A 16,301-nucleotide genomic window follows, 5' to 3' on the forward strand; every position below is an offset into this window, starting at 1 on the left:
GTTCATTTTGAGGGACAGAAACACGTTATCTAATGCAAAAAACATGAAGATCACTGGGCCTCGAACTGCTCATTAAAACGTCAAGATTTGTATCTGTACGCCCTTACTCGATTGCGCCACAAATCTGCTGAAATGAAGTTAGGATATTTAATACATGGTGGTCTTCCCAATAAATGAATAGCTATATGTTATGTTGTGACAATGTTTGTCAGCCGATCAATATTTAAGTATAGCTTACGTTCATTAGCAATACATCTGAAGAATGTTTTGCAACAGGCTACGAGCAGCATAGCCTTTTAAAAATCTGTTCGAGATACGCATGTGACATTCTGTGAGATGATTCACAATTTAACAATGAAATGATCACATTTTTGCCTTACTTGTTCATTTTATCCCAAAAACAGAATAAAGTGGAAGGGATCATGCCTGTTTAGGCTAGTTGAAGCAAGATGAGCCTACTTTAGGCTATGTTTCGAGACTTGCATGCCCATGTTAAATTGTGATATCACCAGTTAACATAGGCGTATATTTCTCACAGTATGTTAACCTGTGTTAACTTTGACTAAAAGCCCAATAAATTGGTAAAAATCACCATGTTATTCCAGCAGCTCGTAGCGTAGGTGTATAAGCCACCGTAGATAGGATATTTTTCTTCACGACATCCACGGTTCGAATCCAGCCATCGCCAGGTAGCTAGGCTACATTGTTTCATTTCATTTTTTGCTATTAGCATAGCATGTGTCGTATTTGTGTGATTAATGCTTAGACGAACATGTATTAGACATAAGCTGGTGATGCTTTCAGCCATATGCTATCCATTATTTTCTCTCACTTGAAAGCATTTTGTGAAAATACAAACTCTAAGGGGCGGAGGCAGAGCAGAACGCGTTTAAGAAGTAGGCAGGGCCTTTTTGAATATTCACTGATGTTATGCAAATATCACCAGTTAACATGAAAACCAGTCAAACTAGAACACCGGCAGCGCTTTCCTGCCTTAACAACACAGGGCTGCCGCCTTAACTAGCGTCTTCAAGAAATAAATAAATACCCAGGCAGCAAAAATTGTGCGGGCCGAACGCGGCCCGATTAAAACGAAAACACTCGGCCAATCCTCGGCATGAATCTAGGACCGATTGCTCTACGAGCGCTCGGCTGTAACGCGGCCCGATTAAGGCGAAAACACTCGGCCAATCCTCGGCATGAATCTAGGTCCGATTGCTCTCCGAGCGCTCGGCTGTAATGAGGCCCTATTGCGGAACCCCGATGTAAGCCCCCCGTCCAGTTCATTGTCTGGGTTTTATTGATTTCCATTCGTGTCAAGTTAATACTAGAATTGCTAAGCAGTTCTTTATACAAGATATGCCTAATCTGCATATAAATCAGACAGTTTTCAAGTTTAAAGCATTTTTATTGGACTATACATCACAGCATTCATGTAAAACCAACAGTTCAAATACTTTGAAACATTTAACTAGTCCACTGCATTTGAGTTTGAAACTTATCTACGATGTCTACCGGTTTGCTCTGGCTTCACCATCTCTGTCGGAGGTCAGCTATATCCACCGGGTGCTGAAGAGCTTTTCTGTGGAGTCTTTAGTCAGGGAATTCCGGCGGACTGCATCTGAGAAAAAAAAGACGGCAGCATGTTAGCTAGTTGATTGAGTGTAGCACGTCTCTGTAACCGTAATATGCTAGCCTACTGGACCAGTACAAAAGTATGAGAAAGAAACACGAGACACCAGTTTTCAGAATAAAAATGAAATAAGTCAGTTGTAGGATTTTGTTCCAATTTATTTTCTTCCACAAGTCGAAGACTGAGCTCGTAAATAACCCATATATTGCATCCAAGCTGCAAAGAAATATGAGCTAACATCCCAGCTAGTTTTAGCCCCATAGCCAATGTTTACCTTTGAGCTAAACAGCTATCGTTACACCTTATTGATCCCCCTTTATAGCCTATACTTTAATCCGGCATGATTAAGAATTTTCGGTTGTTGTCTGATTGTTAATTGAATTACATTTCTGAATTCTTTCTTTTCGTTTCATCTGGAGGGATAGGACGAAGGAACTTCGCGGACAAAGTGGGTCAACATTTCATTAGTAATAACACGAATGTAGTAGTTTATGTAAAATGTTAAGGGAACTCAATTGTTGATGCTTTATAGGGAATGTTAAACAAGACTTACCTCAAGTTCACCGTATTTCGCAGAATCAGCAGAAGTCAGGCGTCTTCTCTCATCCAAAGTTATGCACACTCCAGTGATGACTTGAGCTGACTGCGTGCTTGACGATTGCTGCAGTAGCCGTTGAAATCGGCTTCATACTGGTAAAAAGGGTCTGAGCCGAGCGCCCAGTTAACAGCTGTCGAGCAGCGGCCTGCAGGTGGCAAAATGACCTGGCCCAATTGTGGTTGCCACTACTCAGCCGAGGACGAGTCTCAGCCGACAGCGCCGCAGGTTTTGCGGAAGCGGCCCGCTCCTAATTTCTAGCAGGGCGCCGATGCCGCAACTCAGCCGACAGCGCCGGAGGTTTTACGGAAGCGGCCCGCGTGTAATTGCTAGCTGGGTAACTAACTATATTATGCATAGTGATATTCGCCGTATTACTCTGTCATGTTTTCTCCATGTCATTCCAAACCGTAGCCGCTAGTCTCCCTTCTCTGTAGAACGCATAAAGAAAAGAAACTTTTTCAAATCGAGTTGGCCTATGCGCACAGGCGACGCGCTCATTCAGCATGAGTATTTGATATCAGGTCAGGTGCCACTGCCACGCATATCTCAGTGACTGCGAACACAAATAGCCTAAACCTTGCTAGATTTGACGACTCTCACAGGAATGGTTCTCCGTTGAATCTACCAAATGTGTGGGATGAGCGGCATAACACTTTTGAGCGCTTTATCTTTTTTTTTTAATCACTCGTCTACTATGAATGCATAGCCCACTGCATCTTGTAATTTGTTGTGACAAACACTTGTGCCATCTAGCCTACAGCTAACAACAACTTGTGACGGCTATTCATTCACGTGTTGTACAATACTGAAATTGTCTGAGGTTTACACAGGCTAGTTTAAACTTTAAACATAGCCTCTTGTCTCCATGCCAGTTTCATTCATCCCGACCGGGCGGGACGCACGTTTCCGTTTTGTAGAAATAATTCCTGAATGTTTTTGTTCAGAGCTGAACATGCAACTGTATTTGACAGATGACAGATTTGGTTGCTAGTGACAAAATATTAGCGTTCAATGCGGTACGATCTCGCTAATTATGTTTTTAAAAGCATTAAAAACGTTCCGGCTCTCTTAGGCTATATGAGCAACAGGCACAAATACAGCTCCAATCAAAGAATTGCAGCTTTAGGCTACTAAATCACAATTCACTAACTTTACCATACTTTACCATACAGTCGCAATGTTACATGTTCATACAGTTTCATCTTTATTTCATGATATATTCTAAAATATCCACCATTACAAATATTCTTGGTTTTAATAGAATATTATAATATTGACTGGCTTTAAAATATATCCTATGGTGCTATGCTGAGCAGTGCAAAGGTTTTGAAAGATACAAAAGGCCCTGCATTGGAGTTATAAACTTACACTTTTAAGGTATAATATTGTCTAAATTGTGTTAATGATGTTTAATTGGTTGCTGATTCAATTAAATCTGATACAATGAATGTGAAATCCAGGTATATAGCTGTCATTAGTGTCAAAATTCAACATTTTCAACATGCTGACAGCCTACAAATTTTTTACTTCAGCTGACCTCCTTGTCTTTAAGTAAATCAGAAAAGAAGTTATTTAGATAAGTGTGTGCTAGACTGCTCCTGTAGCCAACAATCCCCTCTCTACCCTTTGGGAATTGAACTGTTATATGATCCTTGGTGATGTAAATTATGAAAACCCCTTTATTTGGTTGGTCTTGATGTGGCCTTGACTCCTTTAAGACTCGGTCTCGACTCAGACTTGCTTCCTGAAAGACTCGGTCGTTGTCACTCGGTCTCGGCTGCAGTTCAACCAACGGTCTCGACCCCCCCCATCGTAGGGCAGTGGCGGCGATGCGGTGGGGACGCTACGGCGACGCCCCCTTCCCCTGGACAGACACCACCTTAACTAACAAATTTTCTGGGGGAAACCCTGCATATGCCATGAAGTGAACCTGCAAATGTGTTAATAGCTACTGTACTCAGTTCACTGGCATTGTACTGTAGGCTATTTCACATTTTGTTGACCTCTTTTTGCAGTTCTCAAATATTCTGTTCTTCGTGGTGCTGATGAGGAAGTGACTGCAGCTCTGCCTCAAATATGAGTCAGCATGGAGCCTCTGCTGGTGGCCATGGACATTCAAGGTGAGCTCTGTTCTCACTGGGATTATGCATGATACATTATGAACATGATCTCTGATGTCAAGTAAGACAGGTCTCCACCTGGAAAGAAAGACTATAGTCCTTAAAATATCTGGATGTGGAATCCTGAGCAGTTAATGAGTTTCTGCTGTATGATGTGTTTACTTTGCTGAAGGCCAGTGGATGAGAGGACACACTCCCCTGCTCCCAGCTGTGTGTCCATGAAGAGCGACAACTCCAAGGGTGAGGTCCCCAACTTCAGAGAGGGAGGCAGTCATCCTGAAGCCAGGTAAGAACAGGTCTCCATCTGGAAAGAAAGATTATAATGTCTGCAGATATGAATTCCTGTAGCTGGACCGCCTTCCGCTAGCCGGACGAGCCTGAAGCTGGGAACTCACCGTAGGCCGGGCTCAATCTGAGGGGTGGGAACTCACCGTAGGCAGGGCTCAATCTGAGGGGTGGGATAAACGGTTGTCTTTCAAATTCCCTCTCCACTCAGTAGGGTAGTGCTACAACCAATCATCTTCTTGTTTTGAAGTAGCAGGATGGGGAATTCACGCCAAAGATCCTTAAGGCGTAGCAAGATACGTCGTCGTAGTTCATGTCTATGGGCGCAAAACGGGGATCACTTCCTCTGCATAAAGAGGCGCGTCATTGCGTGTCAGACGTATTCATGGGTTTCATCAGGTCCCTTTCCACAGGTGTACAAAATCAAGCACTCGATTATCAATGCTTGATGATGTTCCAAAATAATCTTGCTGCTCTTTCAAGCCCTCTACATTTATTAGTTATAATATGGAAGTAACACACACAAAGCATACATTTCAAGGAATTGAATAAAAACATCAATGGAATAATGGAAATATGTCGCTGCTCTCATTAAGTTACCCCAGCGCCATCTGATCGTCGTTAGCACAAATCAGGATTTGGTTCAGCTGGCTGGCTAATGTGTTGTCAAGGTAGAGCGTACGTAGCAACCGGCCAACATAAGCAGAATAAACAAGAGGGGCACACCTGATATAAAGTCGATTTTCTCCAGACGGGAATGCTCAAAAATGCTAAAAAGGTACCTGAAGTGGTCAGAAGGGGTTGAAGGTCATGAAACCATGCCCAAAATTCACATTCCTAACTCTAGAGAATGGAGATTTTAGCATATAGTTGAAATTCTGATCTATGTCCATAGACTTCAATGGAACAGTTGCTGCCTCTGCTCTGCACAAAGGGGGATTTTGACCCCCCCTCTTGCGATTCGGGTTCCAGGAAGTGGCTTCTCATGAAGTATCTTGCTCCGCCCCTTAATGATCTTTGTTCACGCTTAACGGTTGCAATTTATGGTCGCAGGTTAGTCGTCATTATGTTAAGCCCGCCCACAGACTCTAGATACACAATGTGATTGGCCCGTTCGAAGTTTGATTTTTCCAGCCAACACAGAGTTGCTTGAATTCCATTTGCTGGCGCTAGGGTGCATCTAATTTTCTAGGTTAGAATTCCGGAGCATGTGACTTTATGTCATCTAATGTTGAGACATAGGGAGGGAAAGTGAAAACCAGCGCCCCAAGTGGTTGCGTTCCTATCGAAGAGCAGCTCCAATGTACTCCAAAATACTACGCAGCTATACCAGCGATCTTATCCACCAAAAATATTTTTCAGTCTGCATACTGTAATAATCTACTAACTGTGAAAATATCAGACCCTATTTCGCCTTATTTAAAAAAAAACCTTAATTGCTCGTTTCATTTCATAAATGGACTACAACTTCAAGTGAAGTGACACCCTTCGACGACGTTACTCACCTAGCATGGTTTGTTTATTAGCCTGTTAGCTAGTTGGTTAGTTAGTAGACAATCACACTTACTGCCAGCTCTTGTGTGAGTAAGAGCACAACACAAGTTATCCCAACATAAAGGTAATTACCACGCGGTTTACATCGCTCTCTGTTATTACAAAAATATGATAAGCAAGTTAAGCAAATTGCCGTTTTGATCAGTTGGAGATGAAGCGCCCAAACTGGTGACGTCAAATGCTACTGTAGCTAGCTACTATAGTTCGTTATCACCATGTTACAAACAAACTCAAAACAATTAAACTGATCCTAAAAAATAAAGTATGACCACTAGAAGCAATAGAGCTGACCTATATGCATAGCATATTGAAGGCATTTAACTAACTTCCCATCGTGGGCCGAGATATATTTTTTCTAAAAGAAAATCCCATCCACTCCCGCTAGCCTCTAGGAACGCAACCACCAGATGGCGATGAGATTACTTTCCCTCCCTATACTTGTACAACCTGAATTCTGAAAAAGTTGGGACACTAACAATGTGAATAAAAAAGAATGCTATGATGTGTGTCTTATAGACAGTGTATAGTCCATGTAGTGATGGTATCTTGTACAATTCATAAATCTTCATGAGCAGGCTAGTGAAAGGCCATAATTTTAGTGAACCTGGTTTTATTGATTAAAATTAGACTGGAGTAGTTGGAATTTAAACTCCACATTTCACCAGCAAAAATATGTTTCTTATTTAAGAAAGTAATTGAAAATAAGTGAATAAATGAGTAATACAGTAAATATATAAGAAATTCAAAACAAGCAAGTCTTTTAGAGGTCATAACAACTGTTTTTGAAGGCAGCGCCTTACTTCTTGTTCCGGTAGCGTCACATCTTTGGGTACGTTTGAATTCTTCCAGTGCAGATAGGTGAATGTAACGCATACACATACAAACATGAATACGTATTAAAAATGATTTTATTGATGTACTGCTGTATGATGTGTTTACTCACTTAGGCCAGACTCCCCTGCACACAGCTGTGTGTCCATGAAGAGTGACCACTCCAAGGATGAGGTCCCCAACTTCAGAGAGGGAGGCATTCATCCTGATCCCAGGTAAGAATCCTTCCTAAGGATTTCCTATTCAATGCATATATATTTGTGGCAATATTGTACATCATACATTTTCCTGTAAACTCTGCTGACTGCTGATCTGCTGTCCTTATTTCCTTCAGCATCCAACAGGAAGAACAAACAATTCATCCGACCCTCAGCAAAGTCTATCAAAAAGACCTGTCTACATTATTCATGGTGTGTGTGTTTGTGTGTGTGTGTGCACGCGCATATTAAATATTCATCCACAGATGACAGAAACTAAATAATCACGACCATGTAAAACACTATTCTACAGTTAGTTTACACAGGTCTTTTTATGGTGTGATGTGATAAATTGGAAATCACTGAAGAAATAGAGAATGTTTGTGAACTAGCAAATAGAGAATGTTTGCTGATCAAATCTTCATGTTATTTCATTACTGATGGAATGTCTTGTTTCCGAGAATCAGAAGCTTGAGGAAAAAGTCATGACCTTCATGAAGACGGAACTGAAGAGATTCAAGAAGCTCCTGAGTCATGATTACCCAGAATCCCCTTGTGATGAAGATGAGGATGAGGAGGACCAGAGAGATGCCAGAGATGGAGCTCTGAAGATTGCAGTGCACATCCTGAGGAACATGAGTCAGGAGATCCTCGCTCAGCAGCTGGAGAAATGTGAGTCATTTGTTCATTCATTACTGAGCTTAGTTTGTTACACAATTTGAAAAACATTTAAGAATCTGGCAGAAGTCATGTTCAGTTAATTACTCCACTGAAATCTAATCTAATCAGTACCAAACATAACTGGGTTTATTTATTTGTATTCTGAGTGAAGTGATTGAAACATCAGTGGATTCCTTGAGCGATTGAATTCACAACATATTGTCATATTTGTCATATTATTCTTAACTAACATTTCTGACGTCTTCATAAGATAATGTGAGTTCACTGGATGAAAGTTACCAAATGATCAGTAGGCACAAACTGCCATGACTACTGAAAGGATGTAATCTGTCGCAACATGTTCTGATAAAGGCTACAAGTGCTACTGCAAATGGCTCACTTCACACACTTCTGTAATATTGATATCTAATCCAATCCGTGCCAAAAGTAACTGGGTTTACAGTCAACTCCAAAAGTATTGGAACACATGCTTAAAGTTTAATATAAAATCATCTTTTGGAAATTGATCTTAATGCCTTAAATGAAACAATGAGGAAATATTCAACCTTTAATGACATCAATTTTCTTTGGGAATGAATAATGTATTGTAAATGAATAAATGTTTTCCTTAAAATATAGGGGGTCATAAGTATTGGAACGCCCATGTTAAATTCCCATAGAGGATTTTTATTTTTATTTTTAAAGGCCAGTTATTTCATGGATCCAGGACACTATGCACCCTGATAAAATCCCCTTGGCCTTTGGAATTAAAATATCCCCACATCAACAATATACCTTCACCATACTAAGAGTTTGGCATGCTTAATGTCAGTTATTAGCTGTTAGCTGTTGAGCTCAATGCAATTCAAACCAGCGAATTAGCTAACAGCTAATAACTGACATTGAGCATGCCAAACTCTTAGTATGGTGAAGGTATATTGTTGATGTGGGGATATTTATTATTCTTAACTATCATTTCTGATGTCTTCATAAGATTCTTATGTGAGTTCACTGGATGAAAGTTCCAAAATGATCATTAGGCACAAACTGCCATGATACTGAAAGGATGTAATCTGTTGCAACATGTTCTGATAAAGGCTACAAGTGCTACTGCAAATGGCTCACTTCACACACTTCTGTAATACATCTGACTTAATTACTGTATGTGTCTTTATATCCAGATGGACTGCTTCCTAGATGTCAACAAGAGCTCAAAAATAGGCTCGCAAAAAAGTGTCAGAGTGTATGTGAAGGCATCCCAAAGCAGGGAAAGTCTACTTTTCTAGAGAAGATCTACACAGAGCTCTACATCACAGAAGGGGAAAGTGTAGAGGTGAATACTGAACATGAAATCAGACAGATTGAGATGGTATCCAAGAGACAAGTAACAAAGGAGGAAAAAGCAATCAAATATACGGACATCTTCAAGCCCTTATCTGGACAGGACAAACCCATCAGAACTGTGCTTACAAAGGGAGTGGCTGGCATTGGAAAAACAGTCTCTGTGCAGAAGTTCATTCTGGACTGGACTGAAGACAAAGCAAATCAAAATATCCATTTCATATTTCCTCTTCCTTTTCGGGAGTTGAATCTGATGAAAGACAAAAACTTCACCCTTTTGGACTTCATTCATCATTTCTTCACTGAAACAAAAGACTTTGCCTTCTCCAACAAGGACCGATACAACATTGCATTTATCTTTGATGGTCTGGATGAAAGCAGACTTCCTCTGGATTTCCAGCAGAATGAATGCATCTACAGCACAACAGAATCTGCCTCTGTGGATGTCCTTCTCACAAACCTGATCCAGGGGAATCTGCTTCCCTCTGCTCTTGTTTGGATCACCTCCCGACCAGCAGCAGCCAATCAAATCCCTCCAGAGTGTGTGAATCAGGTAACAGAAGTCCGCGGTTTCAGTGACCCACAGAAGGAGGAGTACTTCAGGAAGAAAATCACAAAAGAGGAACTGGCAAACAGAATCATCACACACCTGAAGTCATCCCGGAGCCTCTACATCATGTGCCACATTCCAGTCTTCTGTTGGATGGCAGCCACTGTTCTGGAGAGCATCATGACTGAAGCAGAGAGTGGAGAGATTCCAAACTCTTTGACTCAAATGTACACACACTTCCTGGTCATACAATCCAAACATAGGAGTCAGAAGTATGAAAACATGTGGAACCAGAAGACCATTCTGTCACTGGGGAAACTGGCTTTTCAACAGCTGGAGAAGGGCAATCTGATCTTCTATCATAAAGACCTGAGAGAGTGTGGCATAGATGTCAGACAAGCATCAGTGTACTCAGGAGTGTGCACTCAGATCTTCAGAGAGGAGGCTGGGCTGTACCAGGGGAAAGTGTTCTGCTTTGTTCATCTGAGCATTCAGGAGTTTCTAGCAGCTCTATATGTGTTCCTCACATTCCAGAACAGAGGAGTCAATATACTGGATCAACAGCCAAGAGGTGTTTTTTCTTTTCTGAAGACAAAGAATGAAAACATCAATGAGCTATACAGGACTGCAGTGGATCTGGCATTAAACAGTGAGCATGGACACCTGGATCTTTTCCTGAGGTTTCTTCTGGGCCTCTCATTGGAGTCCAATCAGAAACACTTACAAGACCTGCAGCCAAGGTCAGGAAACAGCTCATTACACACAGAGGAAACAGTCAAGTACATCAAGGAGAAGATCAGAGAAACCACCACCCCAGAGAGATGCATCAACCTGTTCCATTGTCTGAATGAACTGAATGACCACTCGCTGGTGGAGGAGGTCCAGGGCTACTTGAGGAAGGACAAAAAACCCAGAGAGGATCTCTCTCTTTCCCAGCTGTCAGCTCTGGCTTTTGTGCTGCTGATGTCAGACCAGGAACTGGAGGAGTTTAACCTGCAGGATTATGGGAGATATGGTTCAACTGCCAGATCAGATGCAGGTCTGCTGAGGATGCTGCCAGTGGTCAAAGCATCTAAACGAGTCAAGTGAGTATTGGACTCTAGTGACTAAACACGTTAATTGAGATTGTGTTATATAATGTTATGGATTTGTAGTTCATGGTCACAGTTACTATGACTGTAAGTAATATAGGGGGATTCAGCATGCATCAGTATGATTTGTCATTAATACAGCAACTCATACAGATATTTCAGGGGAATAACACACATATTTGAATGTTGAATTGGAATGGTCTGCCATCTAGATACTGATGCAGTTCCCTGAGAGAGTAAAGACCTGAGGTATTTCCAGTGTTTCCCTTCCAGTGTTAAAATACCTGGAGTATTTCCACTGTTTAAAGAGGAACTATGCAGGTTCGGCGATTTGGCTGTTTTCGCTTTCGCTTTTTGTTTTTCGCTCGTTTTACACTTGAAGGTTTCTCTGCAGAGCTTCCCCTACAGCTTTAGCGTGTATATTTTACAACACTCCTCAATCGGTCTGTCTGCCTTTTCATGAGCATGATCGCGAGGCTGGAGACTTTCTTTTTGTTAATGTCACCGGGCCGGTGGCACAAACTTGCAAGCGTGTGTTTTCCGCTCAAAGGCGCTAGGAGAAAGGAAGGCAGCCATTATTCAGCCCAAGTCAAATAATCATTCCAATGACTCTGAAGCTGATCAGTTCAGGCAAATTAAGCTAAAAACGTTATTATTTTTGTTTACTCTGATGAAGACGAAGGTAAGTGTAAGTGCAAGTGTAAAAGTTCTCCGGTCATCCCTGGGTCTAGTCTCTTCTAAGTAGCTCAGCCAGCTTCTCTGATCCTTTGGTCCTGGACTGTGAGCACTGAATAAGGCTTGAGTGCAGGTGACACCCTTCTTACAAGTACACTCAAACTATTGTTTCACTAGTTCACATTCCGAAATTTTGTACAAAGACATAAAAGCATAATAGAAGAGCATGTTTGGCGAAGTCTCTGGCCAGGGTCCTGAAGTGCTTTGCGGAATCACACCAGAGTCGACTGCTCAGGCAGGAGTCGGGCAGGATTCCACCATGCACCCTTTATTCTTTACTATGGAAGACGGGAGGTGAAAGGGGAGGTGGTGGGTTGCGAGCGGAGTAACGCCGTTGCTGAAGCTTCAGCAGGTAGACTGCAAATAAGTAGCCTGACTGATTGAAGAAGGAGGCGTGGCTAATTCCGTCATGCTCCTCCAGAACTTCCGTTAGTGAACGCCATTTAGTAAACTGTACTGTAGGTGGCCGTTAAAGAAATTGGCATCTTCATGTATTTGACTTCATGTATTTGTCTGTGTGTGTGTGTGTGTGTGTGTGTGTTGTGTGTGTGTGTGTGTTTATCCTCACACTGTGTTGTCTGTGTTTTAAAAGAGTGATTCTCATCTCTATGCCTTAATGTTAATGTGTGTGTGTGTGTGTGTGTTTGTGTGTGTGTGTGTGTGTGTGTGTGTGTGTGTGTGTGTGTGTGTGTGTGTGTGTGTGTGTGTGTGTGTGTGTGTGTGTGTGTGTGTGTGTGTGTGTGTGTGTGTGTGTGCAGGCTGATTAGTTGTTCCCTCACAGTGAAGAGCTGTGCAGCTTTATCTTCAGCTCTCAGATCAAACTCTTCCAGTCTGAGACAGCTGAACCTGAGTGACAATAATGTGGGAGATTCAGGAGTGGAGCTGCTTTCTACTGATCTGGAGCATCCAAACTGTAGACTGGAGACACTGGTGTAAGTCTGCACGTTTGTGTACACATGAAGTCAAACACACACACACACACACACACACACACACACACACACACACACACACACACACACACGCACACACACACACTTGAATGCATGACTGTAAGTTTCTCTCTCTGCCTCTTCCTCTCTTCCTCAGCCTCTCTTTCTCTCTCTCTCTCTCTCACACACACACACACACACACACTTAAGCACACTTAAGCACACTGTGTTAAAGATGTCTGGGGTTTGTCTGTTCTGTCTGACCTGTACACAAGATGTACACTTTGTGTGTGTGTGTGTGTGTGTGTGTGTTTGTGTGTGTGTGTGATAGAGATAGATAGATAGATAGATAGATAAATAGATACTTTATTGATCCTCAAGGGGAAACTGTATGTGTGTGTGTGAGAGAGAGAGAGAGAAAGAGTGTTAGTGTGTGTGTGTGTGTGTGTGTGTGTGTGTGTGTTTCTTTTATCCTTACACTGTGTTGTCAATGTCCGAAACATAAGGCAGCTGCCTGCTGTCTCACTGCCTTCAGCTGCCTAGTGAGTCACTTGCCGTAGCAACAAGGTAGCAGCTACAAACGCTGTTCCGGACGGCCTAGCGAGATAGCAACACAGAACCTTGTTGCCATGATACCGACAGCTGTGCTTTAGATGCATTAGCATCCATCGCTATTAGCATGCTAAGCATTGCAAATGAATTACCACTGCTGTGTTATGACCAGCTCTCAGCTCAAACCCACAGACATATCAACCTGCATCTGTCTCTCTGTCTCTTTCTCTCTTTAACACACACACACACACACACACACACACACACACACACACACACACACACACACACACACACACACACACACACACCACCACCACCACCACCAACTGATACGGGGGGATCCCTCTGCATTCAATTGGATAATAGAATCATTTCTTGCACCTCTAGAAAAGTGTGAATCACTACAGGTCCAAATGAAGTGTTCACAGAGAAGATGATGACCATTTAGGTCTGTGTGATGAACTGTAGGGAGAAGCACATCTGTAGCCATGTTGCAAACACAACATGAAGGTTAATGAGATGTGTTACTTATGAAGTGTTCTTTAAATCTGTTGTCTGTATGATGTGTCTCTCTCAGGCTGCAGTACTGTGATCTCACAGAGAGGAGCTGTTCATCTCTAGCTGCAGCTCTCAGATCAAACCCCTCCAGTCTGAGACTGCTGGACCTGAGATTGAACTCACTGCAGCAGTCTGGAGTGGAGCTGCTCTCTGCTCTACAGAGAGACCCCACATATAAACTGACTGAACTAAAGTAAGTAATGAATACAGCACATATAATCACAATCCAGGTTATCCACTGTGCTTATGAACATGTGTCAGTGTGTCTTTTGCGTACACTATTGTCATCTGTGTGATGTGTCCAATATACTTAGCAGGTTTTAACTGGAGAACCTTTAATGAGTCATCAGTGTGACTGGAGCAGAGCTGTTCTGCATGTTTACACACGTCAGTGTTGAGGAATCCTAATGGAGAAACCTCATACTGAACATTTACACACGTCAGTGTTGAGGAATCCTGATGGAGAAACCTCATACTGAACATTTACACACGTCAGTGTTGAGGAATCCTGATGGAGAAACCTCATACTGAACATTTACACACGTCAGTGTTGAGGAATCCTAATGGAGAAACCTCATACTGAACATTTACACACATCAGTGTTGAGGAATCCTGATGGAGAAACCTCATACTGAACATTCACACACGTCAGTGTTGAGGAATCCTGATGGAGAAACCTCATACTGAGCATGATGCAATCTGACTAATCTCCTCAACAGGTACTAAGTGTAGAGCCATTAGTCATCCATCAGTGTGGTGGAGCACAGCTGCTGCAGATGCTGCATCAGCCATCCATCAGTGTGATGGAGCACAGCTGCTGCAGATGCTGCATCAGTCATCCATCAGTGTGATGGAGCACAGCTGCTGCAGATGCTGCATCAGTCATCCATCAGTGTGGTGGAGCACAGCTGCTGCAGATGCTGCAGTTTCCAGACACTCAGGACCAGATGATCCTCCAGCTGCTCCACTCATCATGTGGGTCAACTGCTCACTGCTACACTTTAAAGGGGCCGTTTTGTATTATAATATACTGTATGATCAATACCTATGATGAAACCAATTAAGTCTGACTTTTTTCCAATTTGTAGTTAAAATGCATAACATTTTTTAATGTTCTTCTTACTTTTATGTAGCCAACACCTTTGTTTTCAAGGGTCCAATTTCAAAAGTCTTGGGTAGATAATACTTCTTACAAGGCTTTGAAAAACATTTTGTTATATATAACTAATTCCATTACATCCACTTGTACTCTCATATCATTATTGTTGATAATATAACCATATGTGCCACTTTTGCATAGATGTCTTTAGTTAGATAAAAAGCAGACTGCCTCAGAGTGTCTAAAAGGCCCCCCGGACCTCCGAGTGTTAAAGGGGCAGTTTTGTATTATCATATACAGTATAATCAATATCTATGATGAAACCAATATTTAAAAGTGATAAATTAATGTGTGCTCTGACTTTATGTAATATGTGAATAAAATGTGCTACCCTACAGTGTTGATGAGTGTCATCACTGACTACTTCCAAAGCCCTGCACACTCCTCCTCTCTAGATCAAGCACCTACAGATGCACTATGGAATCCCCTCTAGTTAACATACCAGTCTGTTATAGCTGGGTACACAGCTACACCTCACCACTAACATTTCCACAATGTGGGAATCATCATCATCATCATCATCATCATCATCATCATCATCATCATCATCAACATGCACAAACACAACAGGGGAAGGTGTTTACAGGTGCAGTAACATTTCCACAACGTGGGTATCATCATCACCAACATGCACAAACACAACAGGGGAAGGTGTTTACAGGTGGGGACCCAGTTCTGCATTCCAGTGCCCTCTAGTGGACAGAAACCATATGGCATCTGTAGGGAGGGAGACAGCAGAGACCACATGAGGCCTAGAACCCTGGACTACAAGAACACTAACATGCACCCACAACACTAAAGAACCCTGGACTACAAGAACACTAACATGCACCCACAACACTAAAGAACCCTGGACTACAAGAACACTAACATGCACCCACAACACTAAAGAACCCTAGACTACAAGAACACTAACATGCACCCACAACACTAAAGAACCCTGGACTACAAGAACACTAACATGCACCCACAACACTAAAGAACCCTGGACTACAAGAACACTAACATGCACCCACAACAGTAAAGAACCCTGGACTACAAGAACACTAACATGCACCCACAACACTAAAGAACCCTGGACTACAAGAACACTAACATGCACCCACAACACTAAAGAACCCTGGACTACAAGAACACTAACCTGCACCCACAACACTAAAGAACCCTGGACTATAAGAACACTAACATGCACCCACAACACTAAAGAACCCTGGACTACAAGAACACTAACATGCACCCACAACACTAAAGAACCCTGGACTACAAGAACACTAACATGCACCCACAACACTAAAGAACCCTGGACTACAAGAACACTAACATGCACCCACAACACTAAAGAACCCTGGACTACAAGAACACTAACATGCACCCACAACACTAAAGAACCCTGGACTACAAGAACACCAACATGCACCCACAACACTAAAGAACCCTGTGTATGTGTGTGTGTGTGTGTGTGTGTGTGTGTGTGTGTGTGTGTGTACTCCTACAGTACCAGC

The 16,301-nt window shown here is 42.3% G+C and overlaps 1 protein-coding gene across 1 annotated transcript in view; it reads left to right on the plus strand.

Annotated features, from left to right (window-relative positions):
* Nucleotides 1–15,094, plus strand: part of LOC134088003 (NACHT, LRR and PYD domains-containing protein 7-like) — a 16,081-nt gene extending 987 nt beyond the window's left edge. Inside the window, exons 2-10 of the mRNA XM_062541892.1 lie at nt 4,247–4,351; nt 4,524–4,637; nt 7,138–7,236; nt 7,356–7,431; nt 7,686–7,890; nt 9,060–10,854; nt 12,354–12,527; nt 13,660–13,833; nt 14,360–15,094. Of these exons, the coding sequence (XP_062397876.1) occupies nt 4,308–4,351; nt 4,524–4,637; nt 7,138–7,236; nt 7,356–7,431; nt 7,686–7,890; nt 9,060–10,854; nt 12,354–12,527; nt 13,660–13,833; nt 14,360–14,366 (2,688 nt within the window). The 5' untranslated portion in view covers nt 4,247–4,307 and the 3' untranslated portion in view covers nt 14,367–15,094. The remainder of the gene's footprint in view (nt 1–4,246; nt 4,352–4,523; nt 4,638–7,137; nt 7,237–7,355; nt 7,432–7,685; nt 7,891–9,059; nt 10,855–12,353; nt 12,528–13,659; nt 13,834–14,359) is intronic.
* Nucleotides 15,095–16,301: the final 1,207 nt, after the last annotated feature.

Source organism: Sardina pilchardus, chromosome 7 (assembly GCF_963854185.1).
Source record: "Sardina pilchardus chromosome 7, fSarPil1.1, whole genome shotgun sequence".
Lineage (NCBI taxonomy): Eukaryota > Metazoa > Chordata > Actinopteri > Clupeiformes > Clupeidae > Sardina > Sardina pilchardus.